The 23,585-nt window shown below is 35.6% G+C and overlaps 1 protein-coding gene across 1 annotated transcript in view; it reads right to left on the bottom strand.

The window, feature by feature from the left end:
* Positions 1-23,585, bottom strand: part of VPS50 (VPS50 subunit of EARP/GARPII complex) — a 77,255-nt gene that overhangs the window by 40,705 nt on the left and 12,965 nt on the right. Inside the window, exons 5-13 of the mRNA XM_068673962.1 lie at positions 20,248-20,301; positions 17,926-17,996; positions 16,822-16,939; positions 16,705-16,740; positions 14,023-14,105; positions 9,717-9,759; positions 6,746-6,844; positions 4,303-4,443; positions 3,316-3,451 (exon numbers count right to left, since the gene is read on the bottom strand). Of these exons, the coding sequence (XP_068530063.1) occupies positions 3,316-3,451; positions 4,303-4,443; positions 6,746-6,844; positions 9,717-9,759; positions 14,023-14,105; positions 16,705-16,740; positions 16,822-16,939; positions 17,926-17,996; positions 20,248-20,301 (781 nt within the window). The remainder of the gene's footprint in view (positions 1-3,315; positions 3,452-4,302; positions 4,444-6,745; positions 6,845-9,716; positions 9,760-14,022; positions 14,106-16,704; positions 16,741-16,821; positions 16,940-17,925; positions 17,997-20,247; positions 20,302-23,585) is intronic.

Below are 23,585 nucleotides of genomic sequence, written 5' to 3'. Positions count from 1 at the left end.
CTTCTAGATGTCTGATTTGAATATAGTAATTTTTCAGGTTTCTCAGCATCTCTTTAAAATTAGTAAAGATAGCCTTCAGTTATAACAAAAGGTTCTTGTTTAATTTTTGCTAGGCAGAAGAAAAAAAAAAAAGACAATCAAATCACTGTCATCTAGATTTATTCTTTAAATACCAAGTGGGACTTGCACTGAATTTATGCAGTATTATAAATGGAATGCTTTGAAATTTAAAACAGTTGAAATTAAATATACATCCTACATCAGTTTCTTCTTGCATTTCTGTTGATCTTTTATAGCTATTAAATTTGCTACCAATTTTCACCTCCAGGTTTATACCTGTGAAATCAGGAGTTTTAAATGCTATAGTGATCATTTTCTTGCTCTCTTACAACACTTCTGTCAAATTATTGCCTCAGGAATGCACATGAATTACACCTCCGTAACAATAAATTTCATGAAATGTGAAGACCCAGCCCAACAGTGTGGAAAAAAGCAATGCAACTTTGAAGTTTACTCCACTTTGAATGAAGACAAAATGATCTGCTGATGTCCTTTCAATCTATTTTTCTCTCTGATACTGTACTACAAACACAGCATGTACTTTAACCATGACCAACAGTGCAATGAAAATTTTTCCAGCAAGCAGGAGTGAAAACCAAGAAATTGTGTCAATGTGCTGTTTACTATATGAACAGGAACTTTTTTATAAAAAGAAATTCAAACATAAGTAGCAATTTACTAAATACGATATAGAGGTAATTTCATGCTATAAAGTTTATACTTTCAGTTGTTAACTATCTTCAGTTATGATTAAACAAATCCTACATATCAACAATTAATTCTGCCTTACCTAACTTCTTTAATATAGTGTTGGAAAGTGTTGTTATTCAGGATTCATAGAACTATATATTTATATTGTGTGCGTTAGCATTTCCTGTATGACAAGATGTACTAAAATACATCTCATGCTTTAAATAATTTTGTTTATGATTTAATTTATATGTAGAGATAATCATCCATTTATTCCATTAAACTTCAAAAAAAAATAATCCCCTACGGAACAGGTCACACTGTAAGTTAAGGAAATGCAAATTCTAAACTCACTTTCAGGGCATTTTGGATACAAGGAAGAAATTATTTACTGTGAGGGTGATGAGGCAGTGGAAGAGGTTGCCCAGAGAAGCTGCAGATGCTCCATTCCTGGAGCAAGTTAAAGACCAGGTTAGATGAGGCCCTGAGCAACCTGATCTTGTGGGTGGTCTGCCTGCCTATGGCAGGGGAGGTGGAACTGGGTGATCTTTAAGGTCCCTTCTGACCTGAGCCATGCTATGATTCTTCTGTGTCCATGGTTCCTTCTGACATGCCATGACCTTCTATAGGAACTTTACTCTTTGACTTGAGAGTGTATCATAATTATTAAATTAATAAATATCGAATGAGACCATGTACAGGTTTAATAATCACTAAACGATGAGCAACAGCTTTTAGAAAGAAAGCAGACATTGGTAGATATTTATATTTCCTCTGAAATTAAATTGTACTTGTCAAACTCCCTGTTGTGTATTTAATCATTGCTGAGGTTTTTGAAAAAGTAATTCAGAAGCTTAAATAAATTCTAGTTGGATAGCACATTACAATTAAGCCACAAAGTCTCCAGCAACTTAAAAACTAAGCGACAGAAAATTTGGTGAATTTGTAGTAACCATACAAAAACACTCCACCACATGTTTTAGAAGCAAAACATTTAAAATGACTCATACGATCAAATATACCACTTTATTATGCTTAGTGTTTCCTTCAAATTGTTTGCCGGTGCAAACAATTTCCTTTCTTCAGGAGTATCAAAAGCAACTACACTATGGGGAACTATTTTTAAAATTACACATGGAGCTGAGCAAGTAGTCTACTGCAATAATTTTTCCATGTAATAAACTCTTTATGATACGTGCCTTATTTTACACTTCAAAGACTACAATAAAATCAAAACAAGAGATGTATGCATTTAAAATAGTTTCAGAAAGATGCATTATTAAGAATGAGAAACAGACTGAATATTTCTGCATCTCTTCTGCATTGCAATTCTGAATCTTAACTCCGAAATACTTAGAAAACTTTCATCAAAAATAACAGTTTCAATAAATTCATATCAGATTCCACATAAAACAAGGACTGAATAAAATACCTGCAATATTTTATCTCTAAATTTAAAGTAGGAAGACAATATCAATTAGTGTAAATTTCATTCTTTTTAAGACTTACAATCTGTGTTTCTTTAAAGAAATGCTAAATTTCAAATGAATTCTTGGAAGCACAGTCTTCCAACACCTTTTCTTAACTTCTATTTCCATTTTTTTCCCTTTTTTCCTGACAGTCTAATGTAAAAGATACAAGTTTTAAGCAAATCAGGCAAGGAAGAATAATTGCAGCAGCAATTCTACACTCCTTGCTCTTTGACAGAAGTATTTTTCTATGTGCAGATCAGTAAGAAATGAATAATCCTGATTCAAATAAATTGGAGTTTTGCATAAATCTCAATATTGTAAATTTCACAGTATGCCCTCTGCCAAACAGAAGCATCTTGGATTAGTGGAGAAATACATTAAAGTCTGTCCTTAGACATTTTATATTAATATAAAGTATGTCCATCAAAATGTACCCAGAGGACAGAGAGGACACATAAAAGTTATGTGTTTCTGCCCTAAGAACATAAACCGGAGCAACAGTAACACAAAACAGAATAATACTACAAAGTGTTTGCCTTTTCCTGTAAGTGTGTCAAGGAAATTGTTACCATATCTCAACATGTAGATGACATGCAACACTCAAAAAACTGGATTTCCTGAAAATCATGACAGTTACCTGTGACAGATTTATTCCCTACTGTTTATGTTGTGTTTCCTAATACACACTCCAGTATCCCAATCCACTATGTTTAATAAGCAATAAAAATTTCAATATTGATGAAAAAATCAGAAATTTCACATCACTCCCATGTTAAAGGGTACACTGCTCATCTCCTCAGATTTTTTACTCATCTGCCACAGCTGACTTCTTATTAAGCAACAAATACTGTTTAAAATAAAACTGTTTATGACTGTAGTAATGGCAAATACATGTATTCATTAACACACACAAAAAAAAAAGATTACTGAAAGCTACAAAAAAAATGGTATTAAAGTCCTTATTGCACACCATAAGTAACAATGCTGAAGGCAGCAAGCCAAGATTACATAGGTACCTAAGTACGAATTAATGACTTGAGCAACAGAAAAGCTATTTCCAAATAACAGAAGTTTTGTTTTGAAAATAATTTACCAGAAGATACAGTTGCTGTCTCATCTTGATCATGATTCTCATGCCACTGCATTGTTCGGTAATAGCTGAGCATGACTTCCCAGAGGGCTTTACAGAGATCAGCAAGGCATGGAATGTAGCTGTCTGATGTAATATGCTATAGAAAAACAAAATAATATTGTGAAACTGTTACCAATCATGTTCATCTTTTGCAAAGGCAAAATAAAACATAGAAAACCCTCCACATTCAAATAGTTCTGCTGCTGGATGCATATCAAAGTACCTGAGAGCTGACAAACGCCTGATCTCAGTCAGCTGATCTAGCACTGTCTAAAAACACAAAGTTTATTTCTTAGTGTCTTTTTTTGGAATTGACCAATCCAAAGGGATTTACCATACCTCTTTTATTTACAGAATGGCAGAGTAAATACAGAAGTGAAGCTGTACAATCAGCACATCTGACTAGGAAAGATGGGTACAACCACCCCTGAGACATGCAGGCACCAATGTTCAATAATATATTCGGACTTCAGTAATATATAGAAGCCATCCTGGCTGATGATCAAATGATGATCAAAGTGGTAAGTATGCAGTAGAAATTTCTAAGACAAGATGTCAGGTAAAGTGATTAATTTGAGAAGGGCTCTTGCTGGGTAAAGAGAAGAGTATAAAATTGCTCATCTGAGTGGGAACGATAAGTCACCTTTGCCTCACTTGATGCGAAGAAGACAAAGTTTTGAAGTGTTGGACTCCTATTTGTATCCCATGATTTATTTCTTTAAATTTTAGATGATATGTATGCTTACAATGAAGTGCTAAGATATAATTCCATCAAAATCAGTATTAAGCTGAAAACAACGAATCTCTCAATTAGCCTATGAGATGTATTAAGAAACTACTGTAGCTGCAGGGTTACTTTAATATCTGAGTACTTCCTTACTTAAAAGACACCTACAACAGAGGAAAAATTCAGATTAAAAAGTATACATTTATGCAAGAATCACATACCGTACAGAGGTCTTTGTACTGTAACTTCTGAAACTTGGTGTCTGTGTTTCCTGCACACAGCTCCACATATCCAAGAACTACTTGAAACACAGTGTTGTGAATGGCTTGAGTGAAGTGCATATGTAATTGGTCCATTGCTGTCTGAAAGAAAAGGAAAAGCAAAAAATCAAACAGTAAAATTCAATTTGTCATATGGCAGAGATTTCAAACTTCAGCCTTTACCAGTACTGAACACTGGATATTGTAAGCATGAGCTTCAATATCTGTTTTAAAAACATCTAATATAGGACTTACCTCAAAATATACTATATATTATATACTACATTGTAATGTACAAGAGTTCATGTATTACCAGGAAGAAGTTTCCCCGTCCATCCTCCCTGTATAACTCACTAGTTTTCTGATGTTATCACTACCAAATACTAATTTTATATAATACATTTAATTCTGTAATTTATTCATTCATTCACTTTCCCAGTCATTGACAGATACGCCTAAAAGCAATGGGTTGAGATCAGTACTATTTTTCCCTACTGGAAACACTTCCAACTGAAAAGAAAAATAATGCCTTTGCAATTAATAAAACTAAAATGACAGTTAGAGTCTTGAATACATCCTCTTGGTGCACTGAGTTCTTCCTTGCACAAAATAATGTAAGAAACAAGCAACAAGTGTTGCAGAAAGCCTGCACATCATACCAATAAATTTCTCCTTACTAAACCGTAATTTAATTATTTTTTTTTGCAATAAAAGCAAAATGTGAAGTTTATTTAAGAAGAAAAAACAACAACAAATATTTTTTCCATAAAAAAAGAATCATAGAATGGCTTTGGCTGGAAGGGACTTTAAAGTCTGTACCATGAATTATCTCATTTATCATTTGTTAAGTAACTGTATAACATTAGTCCACCTCAGACACCGAATTTTATTACCTTGTCTTGAAACAGTAAGAATCAGTATATATGGTATAACTGATGAAAAATCATTTCATGTACCAGGAGGAAAATTATCAGATCCTGTGGATTTGAAAACATTGTTTTGCTACTTGCTTTCTGACATTCTTAGGTAATGACCAGAGCTGAGAACTTCATTAGCACTGTAGGAAATGAATAAGCAACACTCCCTCTATCCAGTCACAAATAACCAATCTTTTGCAGCTAGTCCTAACTTGAATTAGTCAAAAAAATAAAAGGCAATTGAAAACATGAAAAGTACTGAAGACACTGAAGCTTCATGCCATTTTGTTTAATGAAGAGGGTCCAAAATGGGAGGGATTTCAATGATGCAACTAAATTGTTTTCAGGATAATTTCAAAACGCATACTTCAACAATAATAAAATAAAGTAGAAAACAAGTTACTCTACCATGAAAGCAAATAAAGCAAAATTGTGCAGCAAAATAATAATGTTCAGAAACTTCATTCCTTTCCAACAAAAATCTGCCTTTCTCAACCTATTGTGAACATATTATGCCTGCCTTTAAATTTTCTCATTCTATAAATAAAGAAATTGAATACAAAGAAACAACAAAGGAAAAGTCTAACAACTAATATTCTTCCCTAATGTTAAGTTGCAATCATTAGGTACTCCATCAATTCTGTACAATGTCAATGCATCAGAAAAGAAATCAATTTCTGTTCTATTGCAAAGCTATACTGTTTTAACAGTCAAACCACGGAAAAATAACTCAACTTTGCTATAAAGGTTCTAATTAGAAAGAAAGAAATAAAGAACAAACAAAAATTTAAGAACAAAACCAAAAAAGGCATCCTAATGTCAGTCTTGCTCCTGAATACTGGGAATCAACATTTAAAAACAAAAAAAATATTATAGAATGGAGTTCTCATCCTGTATTCAGCAGGAGACAGGCACTCTGATATGACTGCTAGAAGCTAAAGCCTTCTGGAGGAATCTCTTTTCTAAACCAGAATATTATTGCTACACTGGCACTGTCATGTTCAGCATCCCTATGTTATGAAAACAGATCACTGATGAGAACTGCCTGCAGGACTATCTCCTCTCCTTTTTGTCATGCCTTGTGTCACTTTTTGCTGCCAAAAAAAATCTTCTCACATCTTCATTCCTGTCACATTCAAGTACTATAAAATGGGAATGGATATATATACGGTGCTGGTTGTGCACAGCTCACTAACATGGACATAGCTACCAAAAAAAAAAAACAGCACTCACATTTCAAGGTATAATTTATAATGCATAAAACATTACATAAGGAGGTGAAATATGGAATTATTAGTTATATCATGTCCCAAAACCTACGTGTTATGGCATTACATGGCTTACATTTAGCACTTAGTGTTAAAATAACAGAGCCTTTGTAAGTGAGATTCATCAGCATTAGGATAATCAATTTCCTCCCCAGTACACAAAGCTTCACATTGTTACTCCACTGTTCTACACGATTTACTCAGCACACAAATACTAACCTGTGTTTTTCCAAGCAGCCTGTAAGCTTGCTGAACCTTTGTGTAATGACTTATATCGAAGTTCTTGCATATCTTGGAGAGCGCTACATCCAATTGCTCCTGTATAAATGAAGGCACAAAAATGTGTTAAACATTTAATATAAGCAATATACTTGGTTTGTTTTAACAATAACAGAAAAGGAAAATAAATGTATTTAAAGAATGCTGATAATTATGCTTGTATGCAGACAACACTGGACTATTTCAGGTGGTGTATCTTGCCACATGCAGCACTTCAGTCCAAAATTTCTGTCAGACAGCTGGCTTCACCATCTCCAAAAACAAGTACAGCAAAAAGTACTTTACGCCGCTAAAGTTGAATTCAAAGTGATGTTTACTTTGTGAAGGCCTAGCACCCCAATATCAGAGAGCTTGGATTTCAAATTTGGTCTACTCCCACTCATAAGAGAAACACAGATCTGGTGAAAAAATGAAAGGGCTCCATAGGTGTTTCAGCTCAAGCAATTCAGACTTCTTAAGCCTATAACTGCCATCTATTAAATGAAATTCCCGTTTTCTGACCTAAAAGTTCATTGTGAAATAAGTCACTTATGAAGCACTGTACTGGCACAATGACCAGAATTAGAGAAGAAAGCACTAACACACATCAACATGCAGTTACTAGTTCTGTCATCAGAGCAATGTCTGGACAAACATACTGAACAGCTTGACAGTAAATGAAGCCCATTTTTTATGTGCACTGAATGAAAAGATTTAACAGGATCATATACTTAATAACTAACTAATAAGCTTTCCAAGATTTTGACTGTGAAACTGAACACAATTTTCATTTAGACTCTAGTATGTTCTGAGATACACAGCCTCTAATTATTTTCAATCAACAATGCAAGAAACAAGGGCACAAATCAATAATTTATGCAGCTAAAAGATAGTTTCTCTCCTTACTAGCCACTTCAATTCTTATTAATTAAGAGCAATCCAACCTTACCCTTGCAAATCAAAATAAAAGGATTGTTTAGTCCCTGTATACTTTTACTCATTCCACTGGAAAGTTTACATGAAATATTTCATTAGCCACAAAATATTTATAGATTATTTATAGATAGATTTTTATAGATTTTGATCCCAAAGATTTGTGTTGCTTTTGTTTTAATGGTGTTTTTGGTTTGTTTTGTTTTTTGAAAAAAAAAAAAAAAAAGAAAAAAAATCAGTATTTTCCTTAAGCACAAAAAAGGAGGATAGAGTAAAATCAAAAACTCTGCATTTTGTTCCTCAAGATGGTAAAAGTACAAGCAATCTAAACAGTCAGATATTCCTCAGTGGAATTCCTCAATATGAAATTTCAACCACGTACTAGTATTAGGAAAAAAAAAAACTACTTTTCATATTTCATGCATAACAGCTTTACAGACAGAGAACCAGGAATATCAAATTGACCGTGAACAGAACACAAACACACAGTACATTAATTTTTCAGTTAGATTTTCCAGTATAGCCACCTTGTATTTTTTGTAACATTGTCTTTACTTTCATACTATTAAGGAAGAAAAAAGAAAAAAAAAAAAAGAATGGAGATGAACAGAGGCATTTGACTATCGAGAAAAGTCATTATTGAAGTAGTAATTAGTGGAATATGATTTAAATAAAATAAATAAATAAATAAATAAATACATAGGAAACTTGAATACGATTCTTTATCTAGCTATGTATCACTTACACCAACCAACATGTCACATCTTTCCAAACTTTGCTGGATTTGCTCTGCAAAGGTGTTACTGGGAGGAAGTAAAGATACATGTCTCCTTTTAAAGCAATTTCAGTGTTTGCTCACAAGGAATAAATGGTATCCTCTGAACATAACAGGAATGAAAATTGAGTGATCTTAAATAAAGATTAGTTTAATGACTGGACTAAGTGAGAGTGAGATGAAAACAGTTATCTCGTTAGCTCTTCGGAACCAGACATACTCTACAGAGATGCATATAGCAGGGAAAGAGTAAAACATCAAAGAAAAGCTTTGCAAAAAAAGTAAATTTACAAAATGCACAAATGAAAAGGTAACAAAGTTCTAATTGTACAGGGAATTAAATAACAAGGTACAATAATACATGTTCTTATCTGACTTTCCAAAGTGCAAATGGTCAGAGAGAGGTGTAGAGAACTGTTGCATTTGATATGCATTGATATGCATGAGATGCATCTCCTGATATGCATTACATACATAGAGATTACATGCACTACATATACATTATATATACCTACACTGTTCGACTTCTGACAAAAGCTTGCTCAAAATCACTTACTAATGGAGTAAAAAGAATTCCTTTTGTTCCTATTGTTCACAACCCCCCCTTTTTTTTGCCATCAATTTCCAGCAAGAAACCTACCATTTCATATTTATTTGCTTTTGTGATGCTATCTACCAACTTAAAGTGATGTTAGTTGTATCTTTCCTGGCTATTCAAGTCTTACTTGCTATGCCTTAGCATTGTCCATACCCAGAAGTTTCCAGTTTGCTGACCTCTAAAATTTCCAGTGAAACTGTCATCTCTCGTGTATTTTATCCAAACCTACTGGCATGCTGCTCCTGGTTGTTTTTCACAACTATTTAGGACAAGTTAAAGAATTCACAGCAGCTGATGGACTGAAAACCACTCTGCATATTCATCACACAGGGAACGTACCTTTGCTCCAGCACTTCTAGTATGACTTATCTATTTTATTGATTGCTTTACCACTTGAGTTGGCACAATTAGCAAGCTGGTATGATAGACTTGATACCATATTTTAAAGCATTTAAGTAGATTTCAGCACAAGAGGCTACACGAATAGCACAGGCTACAGTATTCCAAAGATTATACTTGAAAGAAACATACACATTCAGTAATTGCTAATAGCAGTGCATTTTAGAAAGCTCTAGTATCTAGAGGTTAACAACTAATATACACTGAACAAATATAATCATTCTTACCTCTATTTGCTCCAAAGTATCTTGCAGTTTTGAATTTAACTCACTATAAATGAAAGAAAAAAAGTTTAAAATCAAACTACTGATCATATTGACAGTGTTGTCTTCTTAACACTTCAAATTAAAGTATCTGTTACAGAAGCATATTATTCCAGCTTTATAATGCAACAGTGTTAAGAGAGCCCAGACAAGACCTCATCCTGCTGGGATTTACCCACATATTCAAAGGTATTCCCAACCCCGCAGAAACTTGTGTTCTAACATTTTGATTCAGCACTCTGGGCTACAGCAATACAGAAACAAAAAGGTAAAGGGCAGTCAAGTCTTTGCAAACTGTGGTACAGAACCTTTTACCCATTGCTCAGGAAACCCTTGAAGAAACACTGTGGGAAAAACATTTAAATTTTTAAAGAAAAGTCAGAACTTAAGCTTACATAACTCTCGGAAAATCTTTTTAAGACCGTCAGTTCACTTGTCTGAGCTGTACTTGGTATAGAACGATTAACAAAAAAAGCTACCATATTTTGGACAAAGAAAGGCACAACTGCTGCTCTCTAACAATTAGCTTCCAGAATTTTGGAATATCAGCCAAAAAAATACACAAGAAGGGGCTAATATGTTTTTGGTTTTGTTTGGGAGGGTCAAGAAAACAAAGACATCAGGGGGATATTCTCTTCAGCATAGAAAGCACGGAGTTCTGATGGGATAATCACCCTACCTAATTTAAGACAAATAACTTCTGTACTCTGAATCTTTTCCTAAGGGGCCTACATTACCTATCAAAAGACAGATTCTAGCTTCCTTATCTAGTTCTCTCCACTTAAATGATATGCTTATCACCACTCCTTTTTAGTTCTGTTAGATAAGCTGGATAGAGCATCTTCCTAAGAAAGGTTTAAACAGAAAATAAAAATTAAGAGAAAGAGTTGGCATTGAACACTAAAATCAAGTAGGCAGTAATTCTTTGTTGTTTATCCATATGTAACGAGCCTCCAGACAGAAAAACCTTTTTGGTTTGTATGTTGAAGTTAACTGGTCTAAAACGCAGAAGCTGTTGACATCAGCAAAACTTTTTTTTTTCACAGGCAGCCTTTGCACAGACTGAATAAATTAAGCAATTGTACTGATACAAGCCCTATTAAAAACTCACAAATCCCTTGATAGTAACAGGTACTGCATAAACATGAGAGGGATTCTTCTCAAATAAATGTCATGAACATGCTGCTGCTTGGTAGCATTTACCTTTTCTAATTTACTTTAAAATACACATGAATTTTTTACCTCAGCCAGGCAGCTGACATGCTCACACACATGAAGAGCTTGCCTCAGTTTGTAACCACCTGCTACCATAGGAGGCAGATTAGGGACTTGAGCCTTCATGTCACAAATCCCAGCAAATCTCCCAAGATCTGAGCCATTCTAGAAGGTGTATGCTCTCTATCTCTTGGAAGAGGACTTCAAAAGACTTTGCTCTACATGCAACACAGCCAAGGCAAGACCACCAACGTTTCCTACCTGTACTGTTTAGAGCAAATTCTGTGACATCGCTGTCTTCCCAATGAAGCAAGGGCTCAAGCAAGACTTTTAAATACACAGATTCACAGTTTATTTGTTCAATGAGTAGGTATCAAAGACGTATGCAAGTGTTTGCAAGAATACATCCCACACTTACACCAACCAATCTTGGAGAAGGAGATACAATCACAAGATTTCCTATGAAATGTAACTTTGATCAAGTATTGAACTGAAAATGTAGAAATGCAGCATCCAGCTAAAATTGTCTGTTTTCTAGTACCCAATTACTAAGATAATGCTTAGACATAATGGCTACAAGATTATTACGAAAGCCCATCTACCATAATTGAGACTTCATGAATTAAATGAATGCCTTGAATTAAAAAACGTATTAAAAGTATTTTTCACATCCTTATCCACAGAAATCTAAATTAGCATATTTTTAGAAGGTACATCTCCTGTGATATAATAGAAAGAACATTTAGACCCAGATGCAATAGACAGAGTGGTCCTATTATCTGACACTACAGTTTTCTAAGGGTTTTTGAAGGGAGTCTACTCCCATCATAACTAATCAACGAGCAGAAGGCAGATGACTTTGATTTCTATTTATAAACAAAAATGAATCACATAATGCAAGCATGGAATGCAACACAAGCACTGATCTGCTTCCCTTGGAAGAAGATAATGGAGAACAAAGATAAAAAAAATAGTCCAGCCTACTATGTTAAAGGAGGATGAGCTCTCTTAAAACCCAAGAGATCAGGAAAGCTGCAGTGCTTGTCTCTTCAGACTATGCACACAGCAAATTAAAAAATATATATATACACACACATACACACACTTCATATAAAGATTTAAATCCCCTGCTGATTAATAAGAGCTACACCTAACTCCTAGCAAGAAAAATCTGAAGGAATGCACTGATTCTTTTCATGTGCACAAATGAAAGTGATACTGTGAAAACGTCGTGGTAAGGTACAGAGGTGATAACTCTCATAAAGATCTGTAGGTAAAGTATGTTTTAAATGTCAGCGCTTGTCTGACTTTTTGATTAACTGTTTCTATTGTGGTCCCAAACAAAAATGCAAAAAATCTAGCCTAATCCCTGCTAGCAAGATGTTATTCCATACGATACATATTCTTTGGGATTTCAAGAAGTAAATCAGTGCACAACAATGAAAATATATGCTCTGAGGCTGAGATTTACTGTAAAAAATGTCCTACTCTCACAATCCACACAAAAATAAACTCACAAAAAAAACAATCTCAGAATAAAGAAGCAGTCCTGATTTTCTATCATCATTCTTTCTTTCAAGAAACTGTCTTCCTGGATGCAAGTACATCCTTTTGAGTGCAACAAAGTAAATCCTCACAACTATTTGTCACGTATCTTGTCAGTATGATAACAGATTTAAAATAATATGAATTTTGCAGTTAAATATTCCAAATGGCAAAAATATGAACTGTTAGTTTAAGTTCAAAATTTTGCTAGAGCGAACATAATGCAGTGGAAATTAAAAGCTGCAATGAAAGATTGAAGTGATTCAGCATTAAACTTTTTATATAACGTACATAAAACAAAATTTAACTTAATAACCTGAATCTCAAAAGTACATGTTTTTGCACATGAGTACTCTGAAGAGCCTAAGAAATCAAGCTGCCTTTTCAAGTTGAATAAATTTTCTTCTCCAAAAAAAGAAAAATGCAGGAGATACACATAATAGATTAGACAAGCCATAGAGCTTTGAAAAGAACAATATACTAAGGAGAGCTTCCTGAACAACAAAGACACTACAGATGACACCCAGGTGTGAAACACACTGCAGAATCCATCTCTCTATAGAATGTAGAGTCATGCAGAGCAGAAGTTGTTCAGGAGTCATCCTGCATCTTGACAACCTAATTACAACTGAGGGAAACCATGAAGCCATTTCTCATTCAAATAAATAAAGAATATTTTTCATTCACCACTATATATAGAAGGGATTCAAAATTTCAAAACGTTGGTGTTTTTTTGTTTGTTTGTTTTTGTTTTTTTTTGGGGGGGGAGTTGGAGGGAGGTAAAAGAGGGAAGTTGTATCAAGTAATGTAGGCTAATTTTGGCTGTATTTATATCCATGTACAAGTTTTATGGAACTAAAAAGAAAACAAAAATGAACTTTTCAATATGATACTTCAAAATAGAGAGAGGCTTATTTCCAGGCAGAACTTCTAACCTCATACACTTTTTAGTTGCATCTTCAGATCCTTAAACAACCATACCTCAAAAGGAGACCTAAACTGAAATCAAGCCTTATGGGTAATTACTCTGAAGTTGCAACAAACCATGCATTTATAGGACAGAGGGAGGCAAAGTCTATATATTCAGAGATTTTGGTCCTGCTAAGTCAAGCAGCATTCTGGTAGGAGCTCAAATAATGTCAGAATTTTACCCATAAATTTAAAACTCTAAAAATAACACAGAAAGAAAACCCAGATAATCTAATAATCTTCTTCATGGATGAAATGTCAAAAATCACCTTATTTTTCTCCTTTATTGTCCTATTTGGTATGACTTTGAACTTGACATTCACCCAATTCTTTAACATTGTGAAGACTTAGTAGTAGTAGGATGGGGTCACGACACTGCTGAGAGGATGTTTATGGTTTTATAAATGCCTCAACTTTACTTTTCTAAGCAGAAATTTAAATTTAAATCAAAACTGCTCTAGATAATCAGAATTAACCATCACTGTTTTGTACCATTTACAAATACTATCCGGAAGCTGAGATCAGCACAATGTCACCTCACCTTATACAACTGTAGTGTTTGAAAGTGCTGGCAGCTTTCTGGCATTCCAAGCACAGCTGAATAGCTCCTGGATAGTCCTCTTCCTTGGGATAAAAATAGAACAGAAAACTAATTTGACTTTTGAAGCAAACACCACAACACCCATTTTTGTTTACATGCTTATGTATAAAGACAAAGAACAAAATACTTCACCTCTTACATCTGTACAGTATCAAGTTGGAGGAAACTATTGGGGGTCTATTGCAAAAATTAATTTGCAAGCAATTTAGAGTTATAAACTGGCAACATGTTAGCAAGATCCAAAAACACTGCATATATTACATTATCTTATGCAAATGACTTGTTTGTTTACTCACAGATTCATACAAAACAGAGCAGAAGGCTCTTACTACAAAACAAATAACATTTTCCCACTTAATTTTCAAACCTTTGTTAATGCAATATGATCTATTTGTGAGCAGGGGAAGAGGTAAGTTCAGGCACTAGTCAGCTGCAGCCATAATTTACAAAACCAACAAAGAGACAACAGAGACACACTGAAATTAAGCACGAATAAACACATTCTATTTATTTTGACACATTTGATAACTAATTAGTACTGAATTTAAGACAAATGGTTCAGAGAAGGCCCCAGGACAAAAAAATATATATATATTTTTGGACGGAAAAAAAAAAACAACACAAACATATATAATTTACAAGAATTTCCAATAGACAGAAAAAAAATCCGTCAGAAAGTATATGAAGACACCAGGACAAAAGCAAACCAAAACCACACACAAGAGCATACAAGAGCCAAGATCTCGTCAACAGTGTCTTGGCTATAATTATTATTTTTGTATCCTATTAGATATGAGGCCATTAGATGAGTTCCTTTTTCTTGAAGAAAGGAAAATCCCCTTCAGTAGCCAAGAGCTTTCCTTTTTTTCCTAATTACATTCATTATATTATGTGCTTCAGAGGGCTCAAATGCAAAGCTGCTAATGAATTTTCAAATTCATTGACTGAAGAGCAAGAACACATGGGCAATTTATATTTAGCCATTACCATAAAGAAGTTTCTCAAATAAAACTGTTTTTAACAGCGACATTCTAATGTAGATCAAGTTTAGCTATTAAAAAAAAAAAATGCTTTATGCACTAGATGATAATAAAACAATACACTGGCTTAAAATGATTGCTGCAATTACAGCTCTTTGCATCTTTCTCCATTGGAAACCTGATGCTTGCTCCATTAAGTCTACCAGGGCTGTAAAGTAGCAAGTTCCATGCTCTCCTCATCACAAATTGCTAAGCCTGCTTCAGTAACACGTATTACTAATGTATTCCAGATGTGGCTCACCCCTTTCTGTTTCTGTCACCTCTGTTTTAGTTGGAACCCTACCTAAATGTTCATCTCTGTACGGCTATGACGTTTATTTTATATACTTGTGGATGTATGTGTGTATGCATATACATGTATGTAACTCGCATATTCCAACCTACTAACTTCCTCTCAGTAAAGATGATAAAATTGCTAATATCTGGGACACAGTATTTGGGAGAAGACACTTGACACAGTTCTAAAACTCCAGTTAGTCAGAAAGGGCAGTTTTAGCAGGTAAAAGTTTAAAGATCCCTGACAAATCTGACATTAGGGTCTGTGTGCAGATGCAACACCCACACCTCTGTCTCAAGACAACAACTACCAGCAGTGAAGATCTGATTTCCTGTGCAATACAACACAGCACAGAAATAAAAAGCTAATAAAAATCTAAGCTTAGTGAGCAGAAAATAACATTGGTGGAGCCTCAGGTGAATTAATAGGTTCTTGCTTGATAAAGAGTAACAAAGTGTGAGACAAGGTGTATTAAAGCGTATGGAATTAAAGAATCTTAAGGGTTAAAATTACTAAAATTCAATCTCCACATTTAGTAACTAGGGATTACCATAATGACATTCTATCCAACCTCAGCTAAAAATAATTGGCAAGCTACCGAGTCAAAATAGTCACACAATATCATCAAAATATAGCTGTTGATAAACTCTTCAATCTGACTTTCACACAATTTAAACATCTGAAGACAAGATCTTATTTTTGCCCTGCACAGTATCTGCTACATTTTAGGCAGTATATATACACGCCTTAACAGTAGAATTTTCAGCTTCATAGCCTGTGTGCTACAACATTTTCTACAATTGACTATTAAAAAGCCAAGCCACTAAATAAAGAGAGAAGTTCCCCCACTTCAAAATAAAATTCTAAGTAGGAAGGCCATATAAATTTGTAATATAATATACCAGTAGAAGTACTTTATTCAAACTAGGTATATCAAGAATCAGCTAAACCTTGCTTTCTTTTTTAATTCCAAATATGAAGCTAAAGCCAGAAAAGGAGTATAAGCAGAGGTGTAGGGAGGAGAGTGAAGACAGAACTCTCACTCAGCTAACTCAAGCCTAAGTTCTGAAACTAAGTTCTGAAGGATTGAGTCTTTGATAGAAAATACTGCCCTGTTCCCCTCCACGGGGGCTATTTAATTTGGTATGAAGTATTTCTCAAACATTTAAAACAAGAACAAAAATACTATTTCACAACAAAGACTCATCATAGCCTGTTCATAAAATGAAGGAAGGAAAGGACAAAATTAGGATGACTGATAGAAATAGAATAGCTTCAAGATACAATAGTCTGGGAGGGACTTACCTCTAGCATCTCACTTAAGCGTACATCAGTTCTTTGCTAAAAAGAGAGAGAAAACAGTGGTAACTACAAAGAAATGAAAAAATATTTTACTATTGACTGAAAAAAATCTTTACATACCAGTGTTTTTATTGTTCTCAGAGACTTCAGCAGTCCAATAAGCAACTGTCGTTTCCTTTGATTTGCAAGAAGTCCCAAACTAGTTTGTGTGAATCCCTCCTTTGCTATATTCAGGTGTCTGTAGAAGTTAACAATGAACAGGACATGCTTCCATAATATATAACATAAGGCTTACTTCAAATAAACACAAGTATGCACATCATCAGACATGCTAGAAAACAAAATTGCAAGCATTGTTAGGGAAACCCTGAAACTGAGATGACACCGTGTTTTAGTTTATGCCGCCAGGCAGCTAAGCACCACAGTCATCCGCTCTCCCTACCACCTCCCCTAGCGGAATGGGGGAGAGAATTAGGGGGAGGGAAGTAAAAGCTTGTGGGCTGAGAAAAAAGTTTAATAAGACAGAATAGAAAGAGAAATAATAATAACAATATGCACAATGCAAGTGATGCACAGTACAATTGCTCACCACCTGCTGACCAATGCCCATCCCATTCCCAGGCAGTGATCCCCCCACCCTGGCCAGCCACCTCCTATTCAGTGTTCAGCATGGCACCACAGGGTGTGGGGCATCCCTTTGGCCAGCCTGGGCCAGACGTCCTGGCTGTGTCCCCTTCCAGCTTCTGGTGCACTCCCAGCCTCTTTGCTGTCAGAACAGCATGAGAAGTTGAAAAGTCTTTGATTTAGTTTAAGCACTGCTCTGCAATAACTAAAACATCGGCATGTTATCAGCATTATTCTCATCCTAAATCCAAAACACAGCACCATACCAACTTCTAGGAGGAAAATTTACTCTATCTTAGCCAAACTCAGGACACACACCAACAGACTATTTAGAAGGTATGTTATCCCTTCTGCAGAACTTGTCTGTGGATCAATGGTATACCCCAAAAGGTGTCTGTTTAAATAGAACTTCCAATTGACAGTGGAAGTTGGAAAAAAAAAAAAAAAAGCAACTTGTACATTTTAGCCCATTTACTATTGCTAATTCCACTCAGCACATAAACAGGAAATATTATCAGCAAGTGACCTCCTGGGTTTACAAATGTCTTCTTAAATCCCTTTTTCCCCCTTTCAATTTCTGCCATTATTTAAGCAAGGTACCTTCTTCCATTTGCACAAATAACAGCCGCTAATTGAAGACCAGTCTGTAATGATGTAACACGCTCAAGTTCCTACAGAGAAACGAGAGGTTAAGTAAATATACAAGTTAAAGTTCTGCTACCTACCAGTGAAGACTAGCAATTAGATGGTTTATCTTGAGATGTTATAATGACTTTTTAGAGTTCCTTTATATATTACTTGCTTCATCTTTTTATATATGCTAAACACTGGTATGTAACATTAAAGCAAGCTATCTTTTCAAATAAAATTCTCCTTTGAAGGAAGATACTTGAAATACGTTTTCATTGCCTTGAGAGCCTCCTCATTTATATACTCCACATGCAGCCTAAGAGTCCATATATGATTAATAGAATACCCGCCCGCATAGTAATCAGGGACAGAAATACAGATTAATTTGCATTAATATGCCAAAGTGTAACAAAAACAAAACAAACAAAAAAACGTTTCACATATCATTCACACATTTCACATTTTCTTGTTTAGAAACATCTGCATTCTAAAAATTTAATAAATGTCATTTCATAATGAACGTTAATTGTATCCTGTTGAATTTCAGCTGAAAACTCTTCAGCACAAGCAACCTGAATTTAGCTTGATTTCAACTTTGTCAAGTGCCTAGCATAATCTCAACTCCGTCGAAAAAAAAAAAAAAAAAAAACTGTTTTTCATGTACATATTCGTTTTGTTAGTACTGCAGAGCAGTGAGCATTCTCTCCACTCTTAAATTTATGTTTTTAAAATACTCCTCATCATTTACAAACATATTGAGTGCTATCCATGGGAAGAAGGAAGACTTTCACTTTGAAAATTAAATTTATTTTGAAGATATGGCAAGTGAAAATAAGTTTAAAATTCAGTTCCGTTTAAGATCATCTCTTAGCTGGTCAGTCAAGAAAGATGTATCACAATCTCTCCAGCTGCTTAACCAAAATAGGATTACAGTAATGGCTTGTATGACAATGCTTTCTTCAGGACTCAAAGTATGACCCATCATAACCAGGAAGATGCAGAACAACCTCAAACAGATATTCTGAAAGACTGGAAGACTTCTTAATCTTTTGTATCATCACAAGTGCGTGGCTCTTGGCCCTGAATTATTTGACTAACACCAGAATACTACAACATATAAAGAAGACTTGGGGCAGTCACTCCGCTCAGCATGTGTGCAAACATGCCAGTCCCCCAGACATCAAGTTGAGACCAGAAGAAAATAGCTGAAGGGTCAGCAGCCAATGCACAAGACACTAAATTGCGAGCACTGGGAATGGTTAATTCTCCAAAGCTGCTAAGCCAATTTTTTTGTTCTCTTCAGCAAGGCCCTAGTTGGGTCTTTCCAAGTTGAGGGCCTCTCATGTACCTTTGTGATGGCAGACTTCTTATATTTTGCATTTATTTGAGACAGTAAATATAATTGGCCCAGTGTTTTGCCTTTGAGCTCAAGAAACAAGTACTGATGGGCCATCAGGGGAGCACACTAAAAAGGTTCTGCTGTGTGAGATGCTGTACACACAGAGAATTATCCATCACAGGGTAATTCTCAGACTACTTTCAAAACAATCCTGAGTTTTCCTTCTGCAGAGTTTTCTCAGTGTCATTTCCCGATAAATCAGATTTAATTAAAAAAAAAAAAAAAAAAAAAGATAAATCAGATAAAAGCAGGCTGAGCTGACCACATGTATAGGGTCATTATTAAAAGCAAATCGGTAGGAAAAAAAAAAAAAAAATCTCTTCAGAGAATCATTATGATAGCCGTTCTTCCAATTATGTTCTGGGAGGGAAGAGAAGCAGAATATTGGCATGGTAGTAGCTAAAGTAATTCCACTTCATTTTGCTCTCAGAGGTCCTTGACATGTTGAGACTCCATTTTCAGCTCAGCATTCTGATACTTTCCTCTCGTGATTGAGTGAGATCAGCAGAAGATTTCTGGTTAAGTTCTCTTAAAAAAGGTCATTGCTGTTTGCTCTTGCGTATAAAAATCTGAAACCATTCCTAAACACAGGTGCTCGAAAAGCTCCTCTTCGAGTCCATTACAGGCAGTGGTCAAGCATGTGAATTCATGTTTTCAGAAAACCGTCTTAATATAGTCATATGTAGAAGCATTTAGCATCCTGAAGAGCCCCCAGGTTAAAACACCCTTCATTCACCCGTTAGAGATCCAGGTTTAGCTAGAACAACTACTTCCAGCCAAGCACTAGCATCTCTTCTAACCAATTACTATACTTAATTCCAACTGAAACAAGAGCAGTATTATTAGGGGAGAAATTTGAGTGGTTTACTGTTAAAAAATGACAGTAGTCTTACCTCAACATATGCAGGTTGCTTTTCAAGAATCAAGTCTGCAACTTTCTTAGATACCTTAAAAACAAGAATACCAGAGGTGAAACACAGCAATCTCTATAAATAAGCCAGTCTCTATACTGAAGTTCTACAGTGTCTTTGTGATTGTGTCACTCCTGATGTTTTCAAACTTATTAATAAATATGCCAGCCATAACAAGTTTAAAAACCCTAGAAATCACATGGATCATTAAAGTAAAATGCTTATTTACAATTCCATCTAGGAATTTATGACCGTTTTTAAATTAGTCTCTTACTTCTCTGCTTGTTAAAGAACATGCTAGAATAAAAATAAGAATAAAATATGTAACTCCAACTGCTTACATTGCGTTTATGCTACTGCTAGACCAGAAACTTAAGGAAACCATTTACCATGGGGATCTAAGAAAGTCATGGTGACGCTTACCTTTCAGACAGATACCATATTAAATAAAATCCATGCCAAAATGAATATTCACCCTGTGCACATTACACCATTTCTTTAGTTCTCAGAACATGCATATTTCAAAATTTTCTCCATTGTTCTAAACTAACAGTAAGTGGAACACTCCTGAGGGCCCCTGCCCGCAATGAATTTAAGAATGAGCGTTGTTGCTTTGATCAGTCTCTTGTGCGCAAACAAAAAAAAATACAAAAATAAAAAAAAAGAAATCCAACATTAACAGTCATATGAATGTAAGCTTGAAAATAGTTTGTAGGTTTTGGTTGTTTGTTTATTGCAAACTGTTTGTTCAGTTTCAAACATGACAAAAACGTTATTGGCATTGCTCTATATTCTTCACAGGGACCAACACTTCCAGAAATGAAAATAAAGTAAAACTGGCTGTGACTGTCAGCCATCCCCAGGACACTTGTGGGAAAGAGCAATGAGGAGGATTTTTTGTTTTTTGGGTTTTGTTTTATACACAGCAGGTTTGGAAACTGCTTATTCAAACACAGTACAACATTGGGATCTTTACAATACAGCACTCCTGTAACACTCACAATGGCTCCACCAGTTCAGTTCCCATCCCTTGGAAGAGCACTTGCATGCAAATGGTCTTCAAAGGACTCTGATATTACAGCTTTGTTTTGCAGGACAGCAAAAGATCTGCTCCTTGTGATGCGCAGGAAAGGATGTTACGAAGCCAAAAGCTACAAGTCTGCACAATTTTGGGGCTCTCAGGAAGTTATGCTCTATACAGTCTATATCCTACGAAAATTTTCACTTCTTTTCAATCTCTTCTTCCATTTAGCCTTGTATATGTGTAAACTTTACAAGAGGCATATCCTTGTTAGCCATTCACGCCTCCAGCACAAATCTAACAGCTTTATTCTTCACTGTTAAGGGGATTCATTAAGCAGTACACATGAATAAGAGACGATGCATTTCATTTTCACTTTTCTCTATTTTTGTTGTTGTTTCGCAAGTTCTTGATTACTTAATACCAATAAAAACCTAAACACTGTCAACCATCTGCCACAGCCATTTTTGTTGTTTGCCTGAACTTACTGATGGTACTTATCTGAACTTACAAGCAATTCTTTTCTTTCTTTTGAATGAACCATCATATACTAGATTATTATATACATTTCCACATTTTCTCCCTGCTTTTGGCAGCTTCTATACTGCTGTGCTGATTAACTTTTTAATTCTTAACCTTTGTAACTCAGAAATGCAACTACTACCAATGAATGTGGTTGCTGAAAGCAGCTTCAATTATCAATGCATGCAAACTGCAATGTTTTTTGAGGAGACCAGAAAACAATTTTCTTTTTCCTAGCCACATCAGGAAAAAGTACTGTCTCCTGAAGGAAAAAGAAAATACAGTTGTGTATATCAGACTATTAATTAAAATGAAACCAAACAGATGTACAGGAAAAAAGCCTCCTAATTCAAATTATTTGTACCCAGATGACTACTCAAATTAAAGCTGTCATGATGCACATATTAAATAAGTGTTGAGTGGCTCAATGGAATTGAAAATGGTAATGGAATGGAGAAACTACAGAAAACATGGAGTCTATATTGAAACAAAGACATAACCAAAATCAGTAGTGCAAAAGTAGACAGTAACAGCCAGTGAGAACCGGAAGATCAGAGCTCTACTACAAATAATTTATTGTCATTTGAGTATTTTGTGTTATGGGAATTGAAAAGTTGGAACTCTCTCTAAATCACTATTGTAATTTCCTGGGTCAACTATACATTCAGCCACTGACACGAGAAATACAATATTTATCTTATTTCAAAAGTAGACTTCTTGAGTACTGTATCTAATTGTCTAGAACATGGGCCATATTTCCTGGAAAATATGCTCAGTTCTCTCCTCTATTATTTGTCAGCTTCATGTACTTTCCAATTCACGTCATGCCATGTACTGAAACTACTACTAATGCTCTTGAAGGCCTTGATGTCCACCAGTGCTGGTCACTCTTTAAGCGATGCCTCCTAGAAGCACAAGATCAGGCAATTCCTAAATATCGCAAGTCAGGCAGGCGTGGCAGGAGGCCGGCGTGGCTGACCAGGAACATTCTTATGGAGATTAGGCGGAAACAGAGAGTGTTTCGCTACTGGAAGGAGGGCCAGGTGACATGGAAAGAATACAGAGATGCTGTTCGTGTCTGTAGGAAGAAAATTCGTGTGGCTAAAGCACACCTAGAGTTGAAGCTGGCTGTGTCTGTGAGAGAAAATAAAAAGGTTTTTTTTAGATATGTGAATGGAAAAAGGAGAACTAAAGAATACATAGGGTCGCTCCTTGACAGGGAAGGTCTTCTCACAGATGATGACATAGGCAAAGCAGAGACGCTTAACGCCTTCTTTGCCTCTGTCTTCAATGCCGATGATGGGCTTCGGGACCCAGGGTGCCCCGAGCTGGAGGACCGGGACGGTGGGGATGACAAACTCCCAACCGACCCTGAACGTGTGCGGGATCTGCTACTCCACCTGGATCCCTACAAGTCCATGGGTCCGGATGGGATTCATCCCCAGGTGCTGAAGGAGCTGGCGGACATCATCGCGGAACCTCTCTCAATTATTTTTCAACGATCCTGGGAGTCTGGAGAGGTCCCGGTAGACTGGAAGCTGGCAAATGTTGTGCCGATTTTCAAGAAGGGTCAGAAAGAAGACCCTAGCAATTACAGGCCTGTCAGTCTCACATCAGTGCCTGGTAAAATCATGGAGAAGATGGTTCTCGAACGTATTGAGGCGCACCTGGGGGACAATGCAGTCATTGGTCCCAGCCAGCATGGGTTTGTGAAGGGTAGGTCCTGCCTAACTAACCTGATTTCCTTTTATGATAAGATCACCCGTATGGTGGACCA

Source organism: Anas acuta, chromosome 2, assembly GCF_963932015.1.
Source record: "Anas acuta chromosome 2, bAnaAcu1.1, whole genome shotgun sequence".
Lineage (NCBI taxonomy): Eukaryota > Metazoa > Chordata > Aves > Anseriformes > Anatidae > Anas > Anas acuta.
The sequence above is the reverse complement of the archived record's forward strand: the minus strand, read 5'-3'. Positions and strand labels throughout refer to the sequence as shown.